Here is a 16,858-nt window from a genome sequence, read left to right on the forward strand (position 1 = left end):
GAAGCGAAAAAAACAAAGGCAGAAAAGAGCACTCACATTCAACAAAGATTTATTATCCGAGTGGTGTACATTTATGGGCGAAAAAATGAGAAAATTGGACATGCGTAAAGGGTGCAGGAACAACTACTGCGATACAATGCCAGCAAAACTCTTGTCTCTTGTTTAATGGGCTGAAAAAAAATAAACATGTCGCTCAAAAAGATCGGGATGCGCAATCTCTTTTTGCAACAACGCAACGAATGGGCAACTTACACAATTACCGTCAAACATGTTTCTTTGGTAAGCTTCAATTATCATTGAGTTTCTTTGTTAATTTCTTTAACAAAGAATTTCTTTAATTATCTTTGTTAATTTCTTACACACACACTATATAAATATATATATATATATATATATATATATATATATATATATATATATATATATATATATATATTACAATCAGGCGTTTTAGAGCAGCACTTTTTTATGAAACAGCAGAGCGGTCACGACGAGTCAAGTGGTAATGGCGGTGGCGGAACCAGCCTTTGTACCCAGCCAACCAAACGTCCTCTTCTTCACAGACTTGTGATACCCTCTGCCTATCTGAGTAGCACCCATCTTCTTCACTACATTTTCCTCCTTTCCAGAAAAGAGCCATCCTGGCGACTTGTGGGCAGGAGACAAGAGAGGGGTCGTGATACGGTTTTAGGCGGTCTACGTGGACGGTCTCACGTCCACGGTGTCGTTGATCTTGGGGCTGCTCAAGCGGCTCCACGATGTAATTGACAGGTGAAATTTGTTTAACCACACGGTAAGGGCCGTTATACTTGTACATCAGTTTCGTGGAGAGACCACGGCTGGTTGAAGGGATGCGAAGCCAGACAAGGTCATCCGATGCATAAGAAGCCGGAGGCGTCGGGCTATTGCGGTGGTGTTTCTGGCGTTGCTGTTCAGCCCTTGTGAGAGAGCGGGCAAGCTGACCACACTCTTCTGTGTATTTAGCAGCTTGTGACATCGGCGTCGACTCAGCAACATCCGGGCGGTAAGAAAGGATGGTGCCTAGCGTGCAAGAGGACTCGCCACCATAAAGGAGGAAGTATGGAGAGAAACCAGTGGTTGCTGGACAGCAGTATTATGCGCGTATGTTACAAAACGAAGAATACTGTCCCAGTTGGAGTGATTGGTTTTGACGTACAATGGCAGCATATCTCCTAATGTGTGGTTAAATCGTTCTGTAATGCCATTAGTTTGAGGATAATACGCGGTGGGGGAGCGATGAATGACTTGGCATTCCTTGAGAAGCGATTCGACAGCGTCGGACAAAAACACACATCCTCGGTCATTCAGGAGTTCACGTGGTGCACCGTGATGTAAAATTATCCGATGCAATATGAAACGACCGGCGTCACTCACTGATGCAGAAGAAAATGGTGACGTTTCTGCGTAGCGTGTAAGGTGATCGATAGCGACGATTACTCAGCGATTTCCAGGTGGCTTAATCGTAAAAGGTCCATACAGATTGATACTAACATGGTCAAACGGTCGGGCAGTACAAGGTATGAGTTGTAGTGAAGCTGTAGAACTGGAAGTGAGATTCTTCCGGCGCAGGCAAGCGAGACAGGAACGTACGTAGCGACGAACAAAGCGATGCATTCCACGCCAGTAGTAGCTGTGGGACAGGCGGGAGTAGGTTTTTAACACTCCAGCATGGACGCATTGTGGGTCGGCGTGAAAAGAAACACATATGTCTGAGCGGAGACGTCTGGGAATAACTAGGAGCCATTAGCGGACTTCGGAGAGATAATTCTGTCTGTATAGCAAACCATCTCTGATAACAAAGTGCCGTGTTTGACGGCGCGTACCTCTAGGGATATTTTGCGAGGGAGTTCGACTCAACAAGTTGATAAGTGAAACGATCCAAGGGTCTTTTCGTTGCTCCTGTAGCATGTCGCTCACACTAAGTGCAGATATGTCGGGAGCAGGCAAAGACGGCGACTTGTCACTACATCATAGAGGTGATCGGGACAAAGTGTCTGCGTCGGAATTTTTTCGTCCAGATCGATAAACGACGAGAATGTCATACTTTTGTAGCCGAAGCGCCCAATGGGTGAGCCGGTCGGTAGGATCTTTTAACCAGGAGACCTACATAATGCATGATGAACTGTAACCACGCCGAATTGGCACCCGTAAAGATAGGGTCGAAACTTGCCTATGGCCCTTATGATGGCTAGACACTCTTTATCGGTGACTGAATAGTTGGCTTCTGATTTTGTGAGCAACGACTGGGGACGACGTACTCATCAAATCTAGGTTCACGCGGGGCGAGCACAGCACCGAGACCAACTGCACTAGCATCCGTGTGTATTTCCGTCGGGACAAGAGGATCAAGATGTCGCAGTAGTGGAGGTGACATAAGAAGATGGCAGAGTGTGGCGAATGTATCATCACAAGCTGATGACAAACTATAAAGGTTGCTGTTGTCCGGAAGAAGGTCAGTCAAGGGTGATATGATGGAGGCAAAGTTGTGAATAAAAAGACAAAATGTGAACTTAAGTCGAGCAAGGTGCAAAGTTGTTTTATAGTCTTCGGCTTGAGAAATTGGGCAACGGCAAAGTTTCATCGGATCCACAAGAATGTCATATCTAGATACAACATGGCCAAAATTAGGAGTTTTCGAGCACCGAAGCAGCACTTCTTCATGTTGAGCTGTGGCAAGTAAGCATTCTCTCGAGGCGCTGAAGATGCGCTGAAAAGTCACTTGAAAATATCACGACATCGTCTAAATAACACAGAGATGTCTGTCATTTTAGGCCACGGAGGATGTTGTCGATCATGCGGTACAAAGTGGCAGGCGCATTGCAGAGCCCGAATAAGATGACGTTAAATTCGTATAAGCCATCGGGGGTAACGAAAGCTGTCTTGGGACGATCGGCCTCAGCCATGAGAACCTGCCAATAACCTGAGTGAAGATCTAGTGACGAGAACTCCGCGCCTCTTAAGCAGTCAAGGGCATCGTCTATGCGAAGTAGCGGGTAAACATCTTTGCGCGTGATCTTATTCAACCAGCGGTAGTCAACGTAGAATCTTATTGAGCCATTCTTTTTCTTGACTAGAACAACTGGGGAGGCCCACAGGCTGTTAGAGGGCTCAATATTGCCGCGCTTCAACATGTCGTCAACTTGATTGATGATTGATTGATTGATTTGTGGGGTTTAACGTCCCAAAACCACCATATGATTATGAGAGACGCCGTAGTGGAGGGCTCCGGAAATTTAGACCACCAGGGGTATGTCGTGAACTTGTTCCGCGATTATATGACGTTCAGATGCCAATACCCGATACGGACGCTGACATAAAGGAGCATGAAGGCCATTGTTGATTTGGTGAGATACTGTGGAAGCACGGCCCAAAGTCAGGTGCTGGTGATCGAAGCTGGCGCGGAAGCAGTTGAGGAGGGCGATGATATCGGTGCGCTGCTTGGCTGTAAGGTTGATGTCGATGCAGCGTGAAAATGCGTCGGTAAATGATGGGGAAGAGGGTGACGCGCAGCAATACAGCGTCAATGGGTAGCGTAGTAGAGTGGTAAAGAACTACCCGTGCACGCGAGGGATCAATGTCACCGGCAAAGCTCAGGCACTTCCCGCACGGTAACTTGAAAGGCGAGGAAAACGGATTTAAAACATAAATTGCACTAGATCCATCGTGAATGTTTAGAATGGCGAAAAGGATCAGGAAGCACTTGCAGCGAACAGCGGTTTCAGAAGGCGTAAAAAGAACAGTTGAGCTACTAGAGACGTCACAAGAAAGTGGAACTAGGGCGAATGAGAACGGGGGTAACGAAGTGTCGGTGGCAACGAAAACTTTTGCAGGTGAAAGGGTCAAGTCGAGTGAAGCAGCGTCGTGTAACGGCGCCAACTCCACTTCGGCACGAGAACAGTCGCTGACGGCATGATGAGTGTAGAGAAATCCCCAGCCTAAAATAATGTCATGGGAACACCACGGGAGCACTACAAACTCGACGACATAAATATCGTCAGCAATAGCGACACGTGCTGTGCATGCAGCAAAAAGGCGAATTCTTTGCTCGCTCGTAGTGCTAAAAACGAAGCCGTGTAGAGGCATTGCGACTTCTTTAGTCGAGGGCAAAATTTTTCAGTCATTACAGAAACTGCGGCGCCACTATCGACCAATGAAAAAACAGGTATACCTTTAACGGAGACAGCAACGACATTGGACGGTGAAAAACAAGGTCTTGTGGAGTTCCAAAAATCCGAAGTTTTTGCTCCCGGAACTGCGGCTCCTAGTTTTCCTCAGAGACAGGGCGAGGTTGACGTAGCATAAGGAAAAGGAAACGGCGTTGAGGTGAAGGCGACCAATGTCTGTTGAATTTCCGGCTAGGTGAAAATGTGTCCATGGTGGCAAGCTCGCCAGATACAGCAGGCTCAGGTCATGGTGGGAAATAATAATTGTTGGGCCGGACGTTGTCACGCATGAAACAGACCCGGTCGACAAAATCGCGCCACGTGACCCGCGATTCCACAGGCGAAGCATATGGGGCGGTTGTCTTGAGTGCGCCAAGGGTTATGAAAGCATGGTGGTGATGCTCGGGAGAAAGGACGGGCAGCCTGGTACATAGGCTCAGTCGGTACGACAAAGGGGCGCGTGGACGTAGGCGTTCGCGACAAAGAAACGTGGGAATTCGCTACCAGCGGACATCGGGTTTCGTTCAGTGCTTCAGCATAGGTCAGTGAAGCGGCCACAAGTGGTGCTTGAGCTGTTGGTAGCGCCTCGGACACTTGCTCCTGAACTCCTCACTGTATTGTTGGTGCTAAAGTAGATAGATGGGGCACATTCGGAGGTAAAAGGCACGAGGGACAACTGGCTTGCGACCTCCTCTCGTACTAAGTGCTTGATCTCGAGAAGCAAAGAGGTGTGGTCTATAGCAATGACAGTCGACGTTAACGCGGAGATTGTTGCACATGGCGCGCTGGCAGGACGAGTGGTGTCACGCTGTTTCCAGAGCTCGTCATAGCTCTGACAAAGTTAGATCACTTCCGCTACCGTTTGCGGGCTCTTCGCGACAACCGCCTGAAACTCGTCGTCCGTCACACCTTTCAAGATGTGTTTGATCTTCTCGGCTTCTGTCATGGCCGTTGACACGCCGGCAAAGGTCTACCATATCTTCGATATAACTGGTGTAATTCTCACCATTCTGCTGAGCAAGCGCTGTTTGGTCGTAGTTTGCGAAGCGCTGGACGGCCAAACAAGTCCGCAAACGCCGTTTGGAGGTTTCTCTCGTGATTACGGTACCACGGACTGGCGATGTTGGTCAAATAAATTTGGACGATGGTAAGCTTGTGCGCATCGTCCCACTTCTTATACTTGCTCACCCGGTCGTATTCGTCGAGCCGGTCTTTCACGTCCTTGTCATCTGTTCCACTGAAGGTAGGCGGATCACGTTGCCGAAAGGAGCCGAGACAGAAAGGTGCTGCAGTAGTTGGCGCCAAGGCGGCCGCCGGCTGATCGTCGTCCGTGGACATCGTAGCAACTGGAGGCAATGGGCGGTTTCGCAATTCCAGGATTATGCGTTTCCCCGGCACCTCCACCAATTAAAATAAGGCGTTATAGAGCGGCACTCTTTTACAAAACAGGAGAGCGGTCACGACAAGTCAAGTGGTAATGGCGGAACCAGCCTGTGTACTCAGCCAACCAAACGTGGTCTTCTTCACAGACTGAGTGATACCCTTGCCTATCTGAGTAGCACTCATCTTCTTCACTACAATGTATGTATGTATATATATATATATATATATATATATATATATATATATATATATATATAAATATATATAGTGAAGAATAAAGGAGCACACTTACGAAAATTTGATAATTGATTCGAAGGTCGTAGGTTCGATTCCTGCTTACAGTTGGTAATTTTTTCATCCACTTTTCTTTCTTCTTATTTACATTCCATTAATGTTAATAACTTCCCCTGTACATTCCTTGGCATTACTGTCTGTTATATCTCATTATTATTGTGTTAAAAACACGGAAAAACGAGCCCTTAGGTATACACTTCTTTCCCTTATTTTATATATATATATATATATATATATATATATATATATATATATAAGGAAAAGAAGTGTATAGCTGAGGGCTCGTTTTTGCGTGTTTTGACACAATACTAATGAGATCTAACAGACAACAATGCCAAGGAAAAACGAGCCCTCAGCTATGCACTTCTTTCCCTTATTCATTAACGAGGGTCTCGTACTGCCAGACTTGGTGTCATTAGGTTGTATACGAGGAACTATTGATCAGCTGCCCGCTCGTAATAAGTTGACGTGGTACGTGATGCCACACAGGCTTATAAAATGGTGTTCCACACTCGTTGCTTGGCTACAGATGGCGCTGGCTGTCACTCCCACGTTGTAAGGTGCAAGGTTGTGCAAGGTTGTGCAAGGTTGTTTTGTGCAGAAGCAGCACGCAACGAGAGATAAGTTTCTCTTCATTTCTTTCTGTTTGTAAACACCATTATTATTTTTTCCTAATCAATAATTAGCGTTGCGAGTACTGTAGGTGTGGGACATGGGCAACGTTGTAGTGACGCTGACCACGTGAACGGGCTAGGTGGCTGTTTTGAAGAAGGCCAGGGCGCCCAGTTAGTTGTTAAAGAGCTAGAGCCAAGCACGATGAGGACCTAGTGAGAGGCTACTAGCGAAGTTAAATGCGTATGTGCGCTGTAGGCGGCAGCTTAAAACAGTTGTTGAGAGAGGAGAGTTAACAGAGGCAACTGGAAAGCGCGATTAGGGTTGAACTTAGGGCTGTCGGGCACTCGGTTCGATGGTCGAGCGGGCGATGGCTAAGGAGGCTAGGAAAACCACAAGTGAAAGTGAGCTGATGCAGTGCGAAGAATGCAAGCGCTGGTGCTACTTAGGTGAGACAGAATTCACGAGTTTGGCCGACGCGCACAAGGCGAGTTTCATGTGCAGGCTGTGCGAGGCACTGAAGGCGGCCGTGCAGCATATGGAGGCTAGCATCAAGGGGCTTTAGGGGAAGCTTAGGGCGGAACGGGAGCAAAGAATAGAACTCCAAAAACAGCTCGGAGCGTCACGTGAGTGGGAGGAAGCTACCGCCAGCCTATTAGAGCAAATGAAGGGCGACCTTTGAAAAGAACGGGAAGGGCGGACCGAGCTAGAGCAGTGGGTAAAGGAGCTAATGGCGCTTTACCCCGGCGCCGAGTGGTGTGAGACGGAAGGCGTGAGTAGCGGAGAAGGCGACAGGCGGAAAGGAACAGGCGAAAAGGGAGGTCAAAGGGCCGCAGTGTCGGGCCACAGCACGGACGCTCCGAGAACATACAGCTCGGTGGCGCAGCAGTCTTCAAGCAGGGCAGACACACAGGACAGACGGCAGAGAGAGAAACAGGTGAAGCAAACAGGGGTGCCATCGTAAACAGGAAGCCAGCGATTGGAGCGTAGAAGGATCCTAATGGTGGGAGACTCTAACGTGGCCAGGGTTAGGGATGGCGTCTTCAAGACAGTGAAGGAAGATGGGAGAGTCAGGGTAGAGGCACAGTCAGGGAAGAGCATTGTGGATGCGCTGGCCAAAGCTCAGGAGGTTGTAGAAAACAGTATGGAGGGCGAAATTCTAGTCATTATTTATGCTGGGCTCAATAATGTGTTGAAGGGCAAGGATCAGAATCTTCAGAGAAAGTTAGAGGATGGGATGCGTAAGCTCCGAGAAGCCTCTGGGAATGTGCATGTGACCATATGCACAGTCCTAGAGGTCTGGGGGCAGCCTCGTGGGATTGAAAGGAAGGTAGTGCAGGCCAATTGTGTAATCAAGGGTTTGAGCCAGCAACTCGGATGCAGCGTAATGGAAGTTAACCAAGACGTGTACGAGCCCGGCGCTCGTCCCTTTGCACAGGATGGCACTCACAACAGTAGTGCGATGGGCAGGAGGGTCGGTAACAGAATGGGTCGCCAAGCCATAGCTTTTTTAGGGGGACTCAGATCCCTGAGGCCAACAGTGTAGCCAAAGACGGACCTAAAGGGGCACAAATATTCAAGCCACACGAAGTCCGTGGGAGAAGAAATCGACGTAAGCACTAGGGCCAAGCTAAGTCAGACGTAGGCTATATAAACATGCAAGGTGGCAGGAATAGGTTAAAGTGGGAAGAGATAGAAGAGCAGTTGAGGCAGGAGGAGCTGATGGTATAAGAGGTTGTGGAGACACATCTTCGGGACATAGAGCAACCACCCTTCCATCCGGACTACGTATGAGAATATTGAAATAGAACAGAAGGCAGCAAAAAGGGGGGTGACATCGGTGCATTTATACATAAGAGCATGGGTTGGCAAAGAGTCCAGCAGGGATGCACGGAACATTTATGGTTAAGAGAAAAAGTAGCTGGGCACATGACGCTCCTTGGTTTGGTGTACTTGTGGACGGGAGCAAAGGCCAGAGAGGAAAACCAGGCAATGGTGGAGTGTACATCGAAGAACATTCAGGAATTAGGAGAAGAGTGCGAGATAATTATACTAGGAGATATGAATGCGCACAGAAGATATTGATAGGTATACTGACTCAACAGGTGAAATGATCCTAGATATGTGTGAAAGGCATGATTTGATCATTTGCAACAGTACCGAAAAGTGTGAAGGGCAAATAGGATGGGAGGTAGGAAGGCTGCAGTCGATGATAGATAACGCATTGATGTCACATAGGATGTATGATAAGCTCAAGAGAATGCACATAGACCAAGGTGGCTTCAGAAGTCTGAGTAGTGATCACAAACGTATTAAGGTAAATTATGAAAAAGCAGTCAAAGATGGAAGGATACAAGATGAGCAACTACAGGAAAATTTTTACTAAGAAAGGCAAATCGAAATAGACACTCAAAAATTGAGAAAGTAATCCCTGAGGATAATAAAACAGTATGGACATACACAAATATTATTAGACTGTTTGAGCTAGAGCTTGCTAAGACACGTGACAAGTCATCCCGGAAAAGAAGACACAAGCCCAAGAGATGGTGGGCTGAGAAAGTTAAGAGAGCCATAGCAAAACGCCAGGAAGCCTCTAGGGAACGCAGACATGCTAAGCAACGGGGTGAACCGACAGGTGATGTTGAAAGAAAATGGGACATCATTTTAAGCTGTACAAGGTATGAGTGCCCTCTGATCAATGAAAAGATTGGAAGAAAAGGAGCTCAGTGGCTGGCAGAAGTACATAAAAAGATGAAAAGGCAGCTGCGAAATTTCGGAACCATCTAAACTCCCTAAGAAATGAGACGAGCCTAGAGCAGATGTTTATAACTACAGCTCAAGGTGCCAGGCTAGAAGGGGAGAAAGCTATTGAATAAATAAGAACAAGGGTCACAGAAAAATTTCAACAAAGAAGTGCCGTATGCACCACAATAAACAGCGATAAATCAAGTCGCACAATGACTCCATTTTCACAACGAGAGTGGAAAAGGGCTGATAAGATGTTCAAAGTAGTACATCAACAGGCCCAGATGGCATTCCATTTATGCTGATAAAGACATTAGGTCCGAAGTCTAAACAGACTTTGAGAGAGGCAGTGAGCAGAACAATAATCGATTGTGAAGTCCCTGATGAATGGAAACTTAGCAGGATGAGCATAATTTTTAAAGGAAAGGGAGCAAAAATGACAAAAACAACTACCGTCTTATAACAGTGACATCAGTGGTCTACAGGCTGGCGATGCAGATTATAAAGAAAAGACTGCAGGCATGGATAGATGATCAGGGGGTGCTTGGGGAACTGCAGAATGGGTTTGGGAAACACAGGGGGTTGGAAGACAATCTTTTATCACTGAGGAAGTGCATCGAAATAGCAGAAAAAGAACTCGGGCTCCTGTGGCTAGCATTTTTGGATATCAAGGGAGCGTACGATAGCGTGGTTCAAGAGGACTTGTGGGGAATACTAGACACACTGGGTGGGAAATATGTAGCCACAAATCTTTTAAAGGGTATCTATAAAGATAACAAGGTAGGTATAAAGTGTGAAAACAGGTATCCAAGCCTGCAGAGGTAAAACGGGGGCTTAGGCAGGGGCGCCCCCTGTCACCCTTATTATTCATGATGTACCTACAAGGATTAGAGGCGAAATTAGAGGGAAGTGGGCTGGGCTTCAGCCTGTCTTTAGTCAAACAAAAAAACTTATTGATCAGACACTACCAGCATTATAGTACGCAGATGATATAGTGCTATTGGCCGACAACAAGAAAGATTTGCAGAGATTGATGGACATCTGCGGTAATGAGGAAGATAGGTTAGATTTCAGATTCAGTAAGAAAAAATCAGCAATCATAATTCTTACTGGCAATGAAGGTAGTGAGCTTAGAATACAGGAGGTCACGCTAGAGATAACAGATAAATAGAAATATCTGGGCGTATGAATAGGCATTAGGACCGAGTACTTAATAGAACACGAGATATACGGGACGACTGAAGGTAACAGGAATGCAGCAATGATGAAAAATAGGGCACTGTGGAATTACAATTGGTATGATGTGACAGGAATATGCAAAGGAGTCATGGTTCCTGGGCTGACGTTCAGCAATGCGGTCTTATGCATGAGATCAGAAGTTCATGCAAGATTACAAATTAATCAACGTGGAATAGGTAGGCTTGCTTTAAGAACTCACGGGAATACACCAAATCAGAGAGTACAAGGTGATATGGGATGGACATCATTTCAGGGCAGAGAAGCTAGCAGCAAAATAAAATTTGAGAAACGATTGAGAGAAATGGGGGCGGAGCGGTGGGCTAGGAAGGTGTTCAGCTACATTTAGATGAATGTCGATACAAAATGGCGGAAGCGAACCACAAAATTGACTGGTAAATACTTGGAAAACAGCAGGGGGCCAAACCAAAAAGAATTATCAGTTAAGAAGAAGGTGAAGGAAGCTGAGACCGACATGTGGAGAATCGGCATAATTAAGAAGTTCGCACTAGAGGTATATCGAACTTTTAGGCAGGAAATTGCCAAGAAAAGGATTTATTATAATACTCCGGGTAGTTCTCTATTGTTTGAGGCCAGGATGAGAGTATTGCGAACCAAGACAATTCGGGCCAAATGCGAAGGGGTAGACACAGTATGCAGTGCGTGTGGAGAGCAAGAAGAAACTGCCGAACACTTGATAATGTTCTGTAAAGGGCTTCAACCTATAGTGCAGGATGATGGGGCAGAGTTTTTCAAAGCACTTGGGTTTAGGGACAGGGGGGCAAAATAGACTTTAAGCGGGTAGACTTAACTCGAAGGAGGTTATCTGATTGGTGGCTAAAGTCAAAGCACGAGTGAAAATTAAACGCTTCACTGCAAAGTACGAATCCTCAAACTCTCTATTTAAAGGAAAAAAAGATAAATCTAATGGTTAGTTCACTAAGTATTACGGCTAGGTGGCGTTAGCTGCCACCCGATCTAAAGGGTACAGCCACATCCATCCATCCCCGTTTCAATTCACATGTAAACCCAAAAAAGTGCGTCGGGGGAATGCTGCTGTTATAGCTCAGTGGTTAGAGCATCGAACGCGTTATTGGAAGGTCGTAGGTTCAATTCCTGCTCACGGCTGGTTATTTTTTCACCCACTTTTTTCTTCTTATTTACTGTACATTTGTTCTAATAACTTCCGCTATGCAATCCTTGGCAATATTGTCTGATATATATATATATATATATATATATATATATATATATATATATATATATATATATATATATTCGCGTGCGTAGAAATATCAGCCGTCATGCAGACACTGCGGGATCAGGGCGTCGATGAAGTATATATAAACATTCCGGAAGAAATCTACAGGGTATCAACTGCTACCATAGTGCTTCATAAAGAAAGCAACAGAATACCAATCAAGAAGAGTGTAAGGCAGGGGGACACAATCTCCCCAATGCTATTTACCGCATGCTTACAGGACGTTTACAGAAGCGTAGAATGGGAACAGTTAGGGATAAGAGTTAATGAAGAGTACCTTAGTAACCTGCGCTTTTCTGATGACATTGCATTGCTGAGTAACTCAGGGGACAAATTTGAACTCATGATTACAAAGTTAGACAAGGAGAGCAGAAAGGTTGGTCTTAAAATGAATCATCAGAAAACGAAAGTAATGTACAACAACCTCGGGAAAGAGCAGCGCTTCGAGATAGGTAAGACTATGTCTACTTAGCGCAGGTAATAACCGCGGAGCCGAACCACGAGATTGAAGCAACTAGAAGAATAAGAATGGGGTAGAGCACATTTGGCAAGCACTCTCAAATATGACAGGTAGGTTGCCACTATCCCTCAAAAGAAAGGTATATAACAGCTGTATCTTGCCGGTACTTAGCTACGGAGCATAAACCTGGAGACTTAAAAGAGGGCTCACCTTAAATTGAGGACGACGCAGTAAGCCATGGAAAGAAAGATGGTAGGTGTAACCTTACGAGACAAGAAGAGAGCAGAGTGGATTAGGGAACAAACGGTGGTTAAGGATATCATAGCTGAAATCAAGAAGAAGAAATGGACATGGGCCGGGCATGTAGCGCGTAGACAGGATAACCGCTAGTCGTTAAGGGAAACTAACTGTATTCCCAGAGAAGGCAAGCGGTTTGGGGGAGACAGAAGGTTAAGTGGGCAGATGAGATTAAGAAGTTTGCGGGTATAAATTGGCAGCAGCAAACACAGGACCGGGTTAACTGGCAGAACATAAGAGAGGCCTTTATCCTGCAGTGGACGTAGTCGGGCTGATGATGATGATGATGATGATGATGATAATGATGATGATGATGATGATGATGATATTCGCGTGCTAATATATAAACACTGAACCCTCGGGCGCGCGGCACGTTCTTGTTGCCGGGTCACAACAAAATAAATTATTACGGATTTCGATAAATCCGACAAACTGTGCGGATCGATGCAATGCAAGCGGACTGCGAGCAGCTTCATACGGTCACGTAGTGCAATAAAAATTTTAGTGTAAGCCAAACTATCGAAATGGCCACGAGCCAGGCGTTAGCGTGGCATGTACGTCATACCATATATGGCGTGCAAGACCTAATATTCATGTTAGCAGCTCTCCTTTATATCGGTCGTGCGGTGATGTGATGGAATAATACTTTTCGTGCATAAGAAGCTAGCGAAACTGTAATCGGAGCACCAACAAGCGTGGAATGACAGTCGTGACACGCACATCATTATTTTCATATCACCAGCTGTCATTCGTGTCCGTCATATGTGGTCACGCTTCGCGTATACCAATTTTGATGTATATCAAGCCAGCAAAATGATGCATCGTCATTTGCACTTGTCACTGCGACTGCGCACGTTGTGTGCGCATACCCTTCGGAGGCTATAAAAAGCCTCGCTCCCAATAAACGTGGTTCACTGTTGTACATTCGTGTCTGTTCGCTTCAGTGGTGACGAGGCGGTCGAACCGTTGGTCGCGCTGCGACCATGGCTGCGCACGCGGGCCCACCGGGTTTCGATGAGGAGGCGGACAACTGGGAAGCTTACCGGCTACGCTTGGAAGCATACTTCGAGGTTCACGACGTCACGGACGAGAAGAAACGCAGGGCAATTTTGGTCACGGCGTTGAGCACAAAGACAGTGGATTTATTGGCTGCACGATGCGTGCCGGCGAAGATACAGGACCTGAAATACGAAGACGCTGTGAAGTTCCTGGGTGAGCGATTTGCTCCGGCGTGCAACGAAATCGCAGAATCGTACAAGTTCTTCACAAGGAAGCAGCTTGCAGAAGAGTCGGTAAATGAATTTCTCGTGGAAATACGAAAGATTGCAAGCAGGTGTAATTTCGGTAGCGCCCTCGACAGGATGCTAAGGGACCGCATTGTTTGTGGCCTGCGCCACGCTAGTGTTCGTCGGCAGCTGTTGGCAAAAGCGGAACTCACGCTGAGCGAGGCGGAAGAGGCAGCGCGTGCAGCAGAGATGACAGCGGCAAACGTGGACCACATGGCCAGCGCGCAAAACACGGACAATGTGCACGCTATGACGATGAAGCACAGACGCCAACCAACTAGGCATCCGTCACTACGAGAGTCGGCGAGCAGGGAAGACTGGCGGCACGAAGGGACGTGCCCATGCTGCGGCAAAAGTGGTCATATAGCGGAAAAATGCAAGTTCCGTTCTGTTAAATGCTTCACTTGTAAGAGGCAATGACACCTAGCCCGTGTGTGCCAGCAGCACCAGTCCCGACAAAACAAAGTATTCCACTGTGAAAGTCAGTGGTCTGATAATCTGATAATGACGACTACGAACAATTTCTGCTCAACTTGCAAGTGGCATCGGTGAACATGGTCCAGCCAATTTATCGCACCATGAAATGGGATGGCGTGGCCCTCCGAATGCAAGTAGACACCTGTTCCCCCGTGACAATCATCACATGGCCTACCTACACCAAATACCGTCACCTTTGGCCTCGGCTCCAGAAGACTACCTTGCAACTGATTTGTTTCCTTGGTCAACTTCCCGTCAAGGGTCAACTCAATATCTCGGTGACGTACGGCGGGACCACACTGGACACTACCTTGGTGGTGCTGGGGTGCTCTGGACCGGATCTGTGTGGGCGGGACGTCATCAAAGCCCTCAAACAGCACGGAAGTCAGGTTCTCGCCGTTGGAATGAAGGCTGCTCCCGGTAAGCCATCCTCTACTAAGGACGATTTACAAGTGCAGCAGTTGTTAGACGAGATTCAGGACTTGTTCTCGGAAGAGCTAGGTTTAATCAAAGGGCCACCCGTTGAGTTGCGCTTGCGCAAAGGTGTCGTACCTCGTTTCTTTAAGGCACGTGCCGTGCCTTACGGGATGAGAGAAGCCGTTAGCCAAGAGATAGATCGTCTCGTTCAGACAGGAATCTTGACACCAGTTGGTTGCGCTGACTGGGCAACGCCTCTTGTTCCGGTAGTAAAAAAAAATGGGTCCATACGACTTTCCGGTGACTTCAAAGTAACAGTCAACGCTGCTTGCCACACGGAAAAATATCCGTTGCCCGAAATTCAAGACATCTTTGCTAGCTTAAGTGGAGGCGAAGTGTTCTCTACAATCGATCTAAAGAACGCTTACAGTCAGCTACCTCTTGATGAGAACGCAAAGCAGCTTCTAGTCGTTAACATGCAAAAAGGACTATTTTGCTTCAACCGGCTCCCTTTCGGGGTAGCGTCCGCCCCAGCAATTTTCCAGAGACGCATGGAAGCCATCCTTCAAGGAATGCCGGGTGTTCAAGTTTACTTGGATGACGTGGTTGTGGCAGAGAAGCAAGACAAATGCGAAAAATTGCGCGAAGTCTTCCAGAGGTTACGGGACTACGGTGTGAAGCTTCACCCAAGCAAATGCAAAATACGGAAGAAAGAAGTTGAGTATCTTGGGCACCGCATATGCGCAGATGGCCTTTTGCCGAAAGCGGGGAACATTATCAGAAGCAGTATCAGGAATGCCCAGGCCCACATGTGTGGCAGAGCTGCGGTCATTCATCGGCTTTGTGACGTATTACCATGCATTCCTTGGCAACTTGTCCACTGTTCTCGCACCGTTGTATGAACTGTTAAAGAAAAACGCCCGTTGGCAGTGGGGAGCAAGACAAGAAGCCGCTTTCGAAGCAACGAAACGCCTCGTCAAAGGCGCCAAGTTCCTCACGCGCTACGATCCGCAAAAGCCCCTCGTGTTAGAAACGGACGCGTCGTCTTACGGCATCGGGGCTGTTTTATACCACCGGGTCAACGGAGAAGCGAAGCCACTTGGATTTCGGTCGCGCGCTCTGACTGCAGCAGAGCGGAATTACGCACAAATTGAGCGTGAAGCGCTGGCAGTTGTCTTTGTGGTGACCAAATTTCGTGAGTATCTACTGGGTAATACTTTCACGCTAATTACAGATCACAAGCCACTTCTGCGACTGCTCAGCCCGGACAAGCCCGCACCTGCTCTGGCAGCGGCATGGATCCAACGTTGGTCTTTATTACTCAGCGGCTACACGTACACGATCGAGTACAAGGCAGGAAAAACCCTTCCGGTAGCTGATGCCCTGAGCCGCCTTCAGGCAAGCTACCAGCACGATGCCAGTACCATGGAGTCCATCAATAACGACGCCCGTGAGTACGTACTTTTTGCTGAGCAACTAGACACCACCCTGATGTCGTCTAGTGATTTGGCCCGGGCGACAAAAGCAGATAGCACCCTCAAGCAAGTCGCTGTCTATATTCGCGACGGCTGGCCTAGGAAACTACCGAGATCAAAACCAGACTTACCTTCATTCTTTTTCAAAAAACACGAACTTGTGTGCAGTAATAACATTGTCTACTGGGGCCACCGAGCGATGATTCCGGTCGCCGGCCGGAATTCCGTACTACGCATGCTGCACGAGACTCGTCAAGGGATGACGTCGATGAAGAAGTTGGCGCGCTCCACATTTTGGTATCCTGGGCTGGATCGGGACATTGAACGTGTGGTAAACACTTGCCCTGTATGTGTACAGTGTAGCAGCATGCCACCTGCTAAGGAGCCTGTTCCATGGCCAGAAACCAAGGAAAAGTGGTCAAGGGTGCACGTAGACTATGCCGGCCCGGTTGACGGACATATTTTGCTCATCGCGGTTGATTCGCACACGAAGTGGATAGAGGTGAGCCCAGTGAAGATAGCCAGCGCGGGACGGACTATTGAAGCCTTACAATCAATGTTTAGTAGGTTTGGCCTGCCCCGAACCGTGGTTTCCAATAACGGGCCACAGTTCACTAGCGCGCAGTTTCAGTCGTTCATGAATGAAAACAGAATTCGCCACTTTTGCACCGCGCCTTATCATCCGCAGTCCAACGGTTTAGCAGAGAGGGCAGTGCGAACGATTAAACTGG

At 47.3% G+C, this 16,858-nt stretch overlaps 2 protein-coding genes across 4 annotated transcripts in view; one reads left to right on the top strand and one right to left on the bottom strand.

Annotated features, from left to right (window-relative positions):
- LOC119160735 (chorion peroxidase) overlaps positions 1 to 16,858 on the bottom strand; it is a 1,158,638-nt gene that overhangs the window by 246,881 nt on the left and 894,899 nt on the right. The gene's annotated exons all lie outside the window — the stretch shown is intronic.
- Positions 6,844 to 8,019, top strand: LOC142777093 (uncharacterized). Its single transcript, XM_075881391.1, has 2 exons — positions 6,844 to 6,922; positions 7,442 to 8,019. The coding sequence occupies exons 1-2, from the start codon at positions 6,844 to 6,846 to the stop codon at positions 8,017 to 8,019; spliced, it is 657 nt and encodes a 218-aa protein (XP_075737506.1).

The sequence above is a fragment of the Rhipicephalus microplus genome, chromosome X (genome assembly GCF_043290135.1).
Source record: "Rhipicephalus microplus isolate Deutch F79 chromosome X, USDA_Rmic, whole genome shotgun sequence".
NCBI lineage: Eukaryota > Metazoa > Arthropoda > Arachnida > Ixodida > Ixodidae > Rhipicephalus > Rhipicephalus microplus.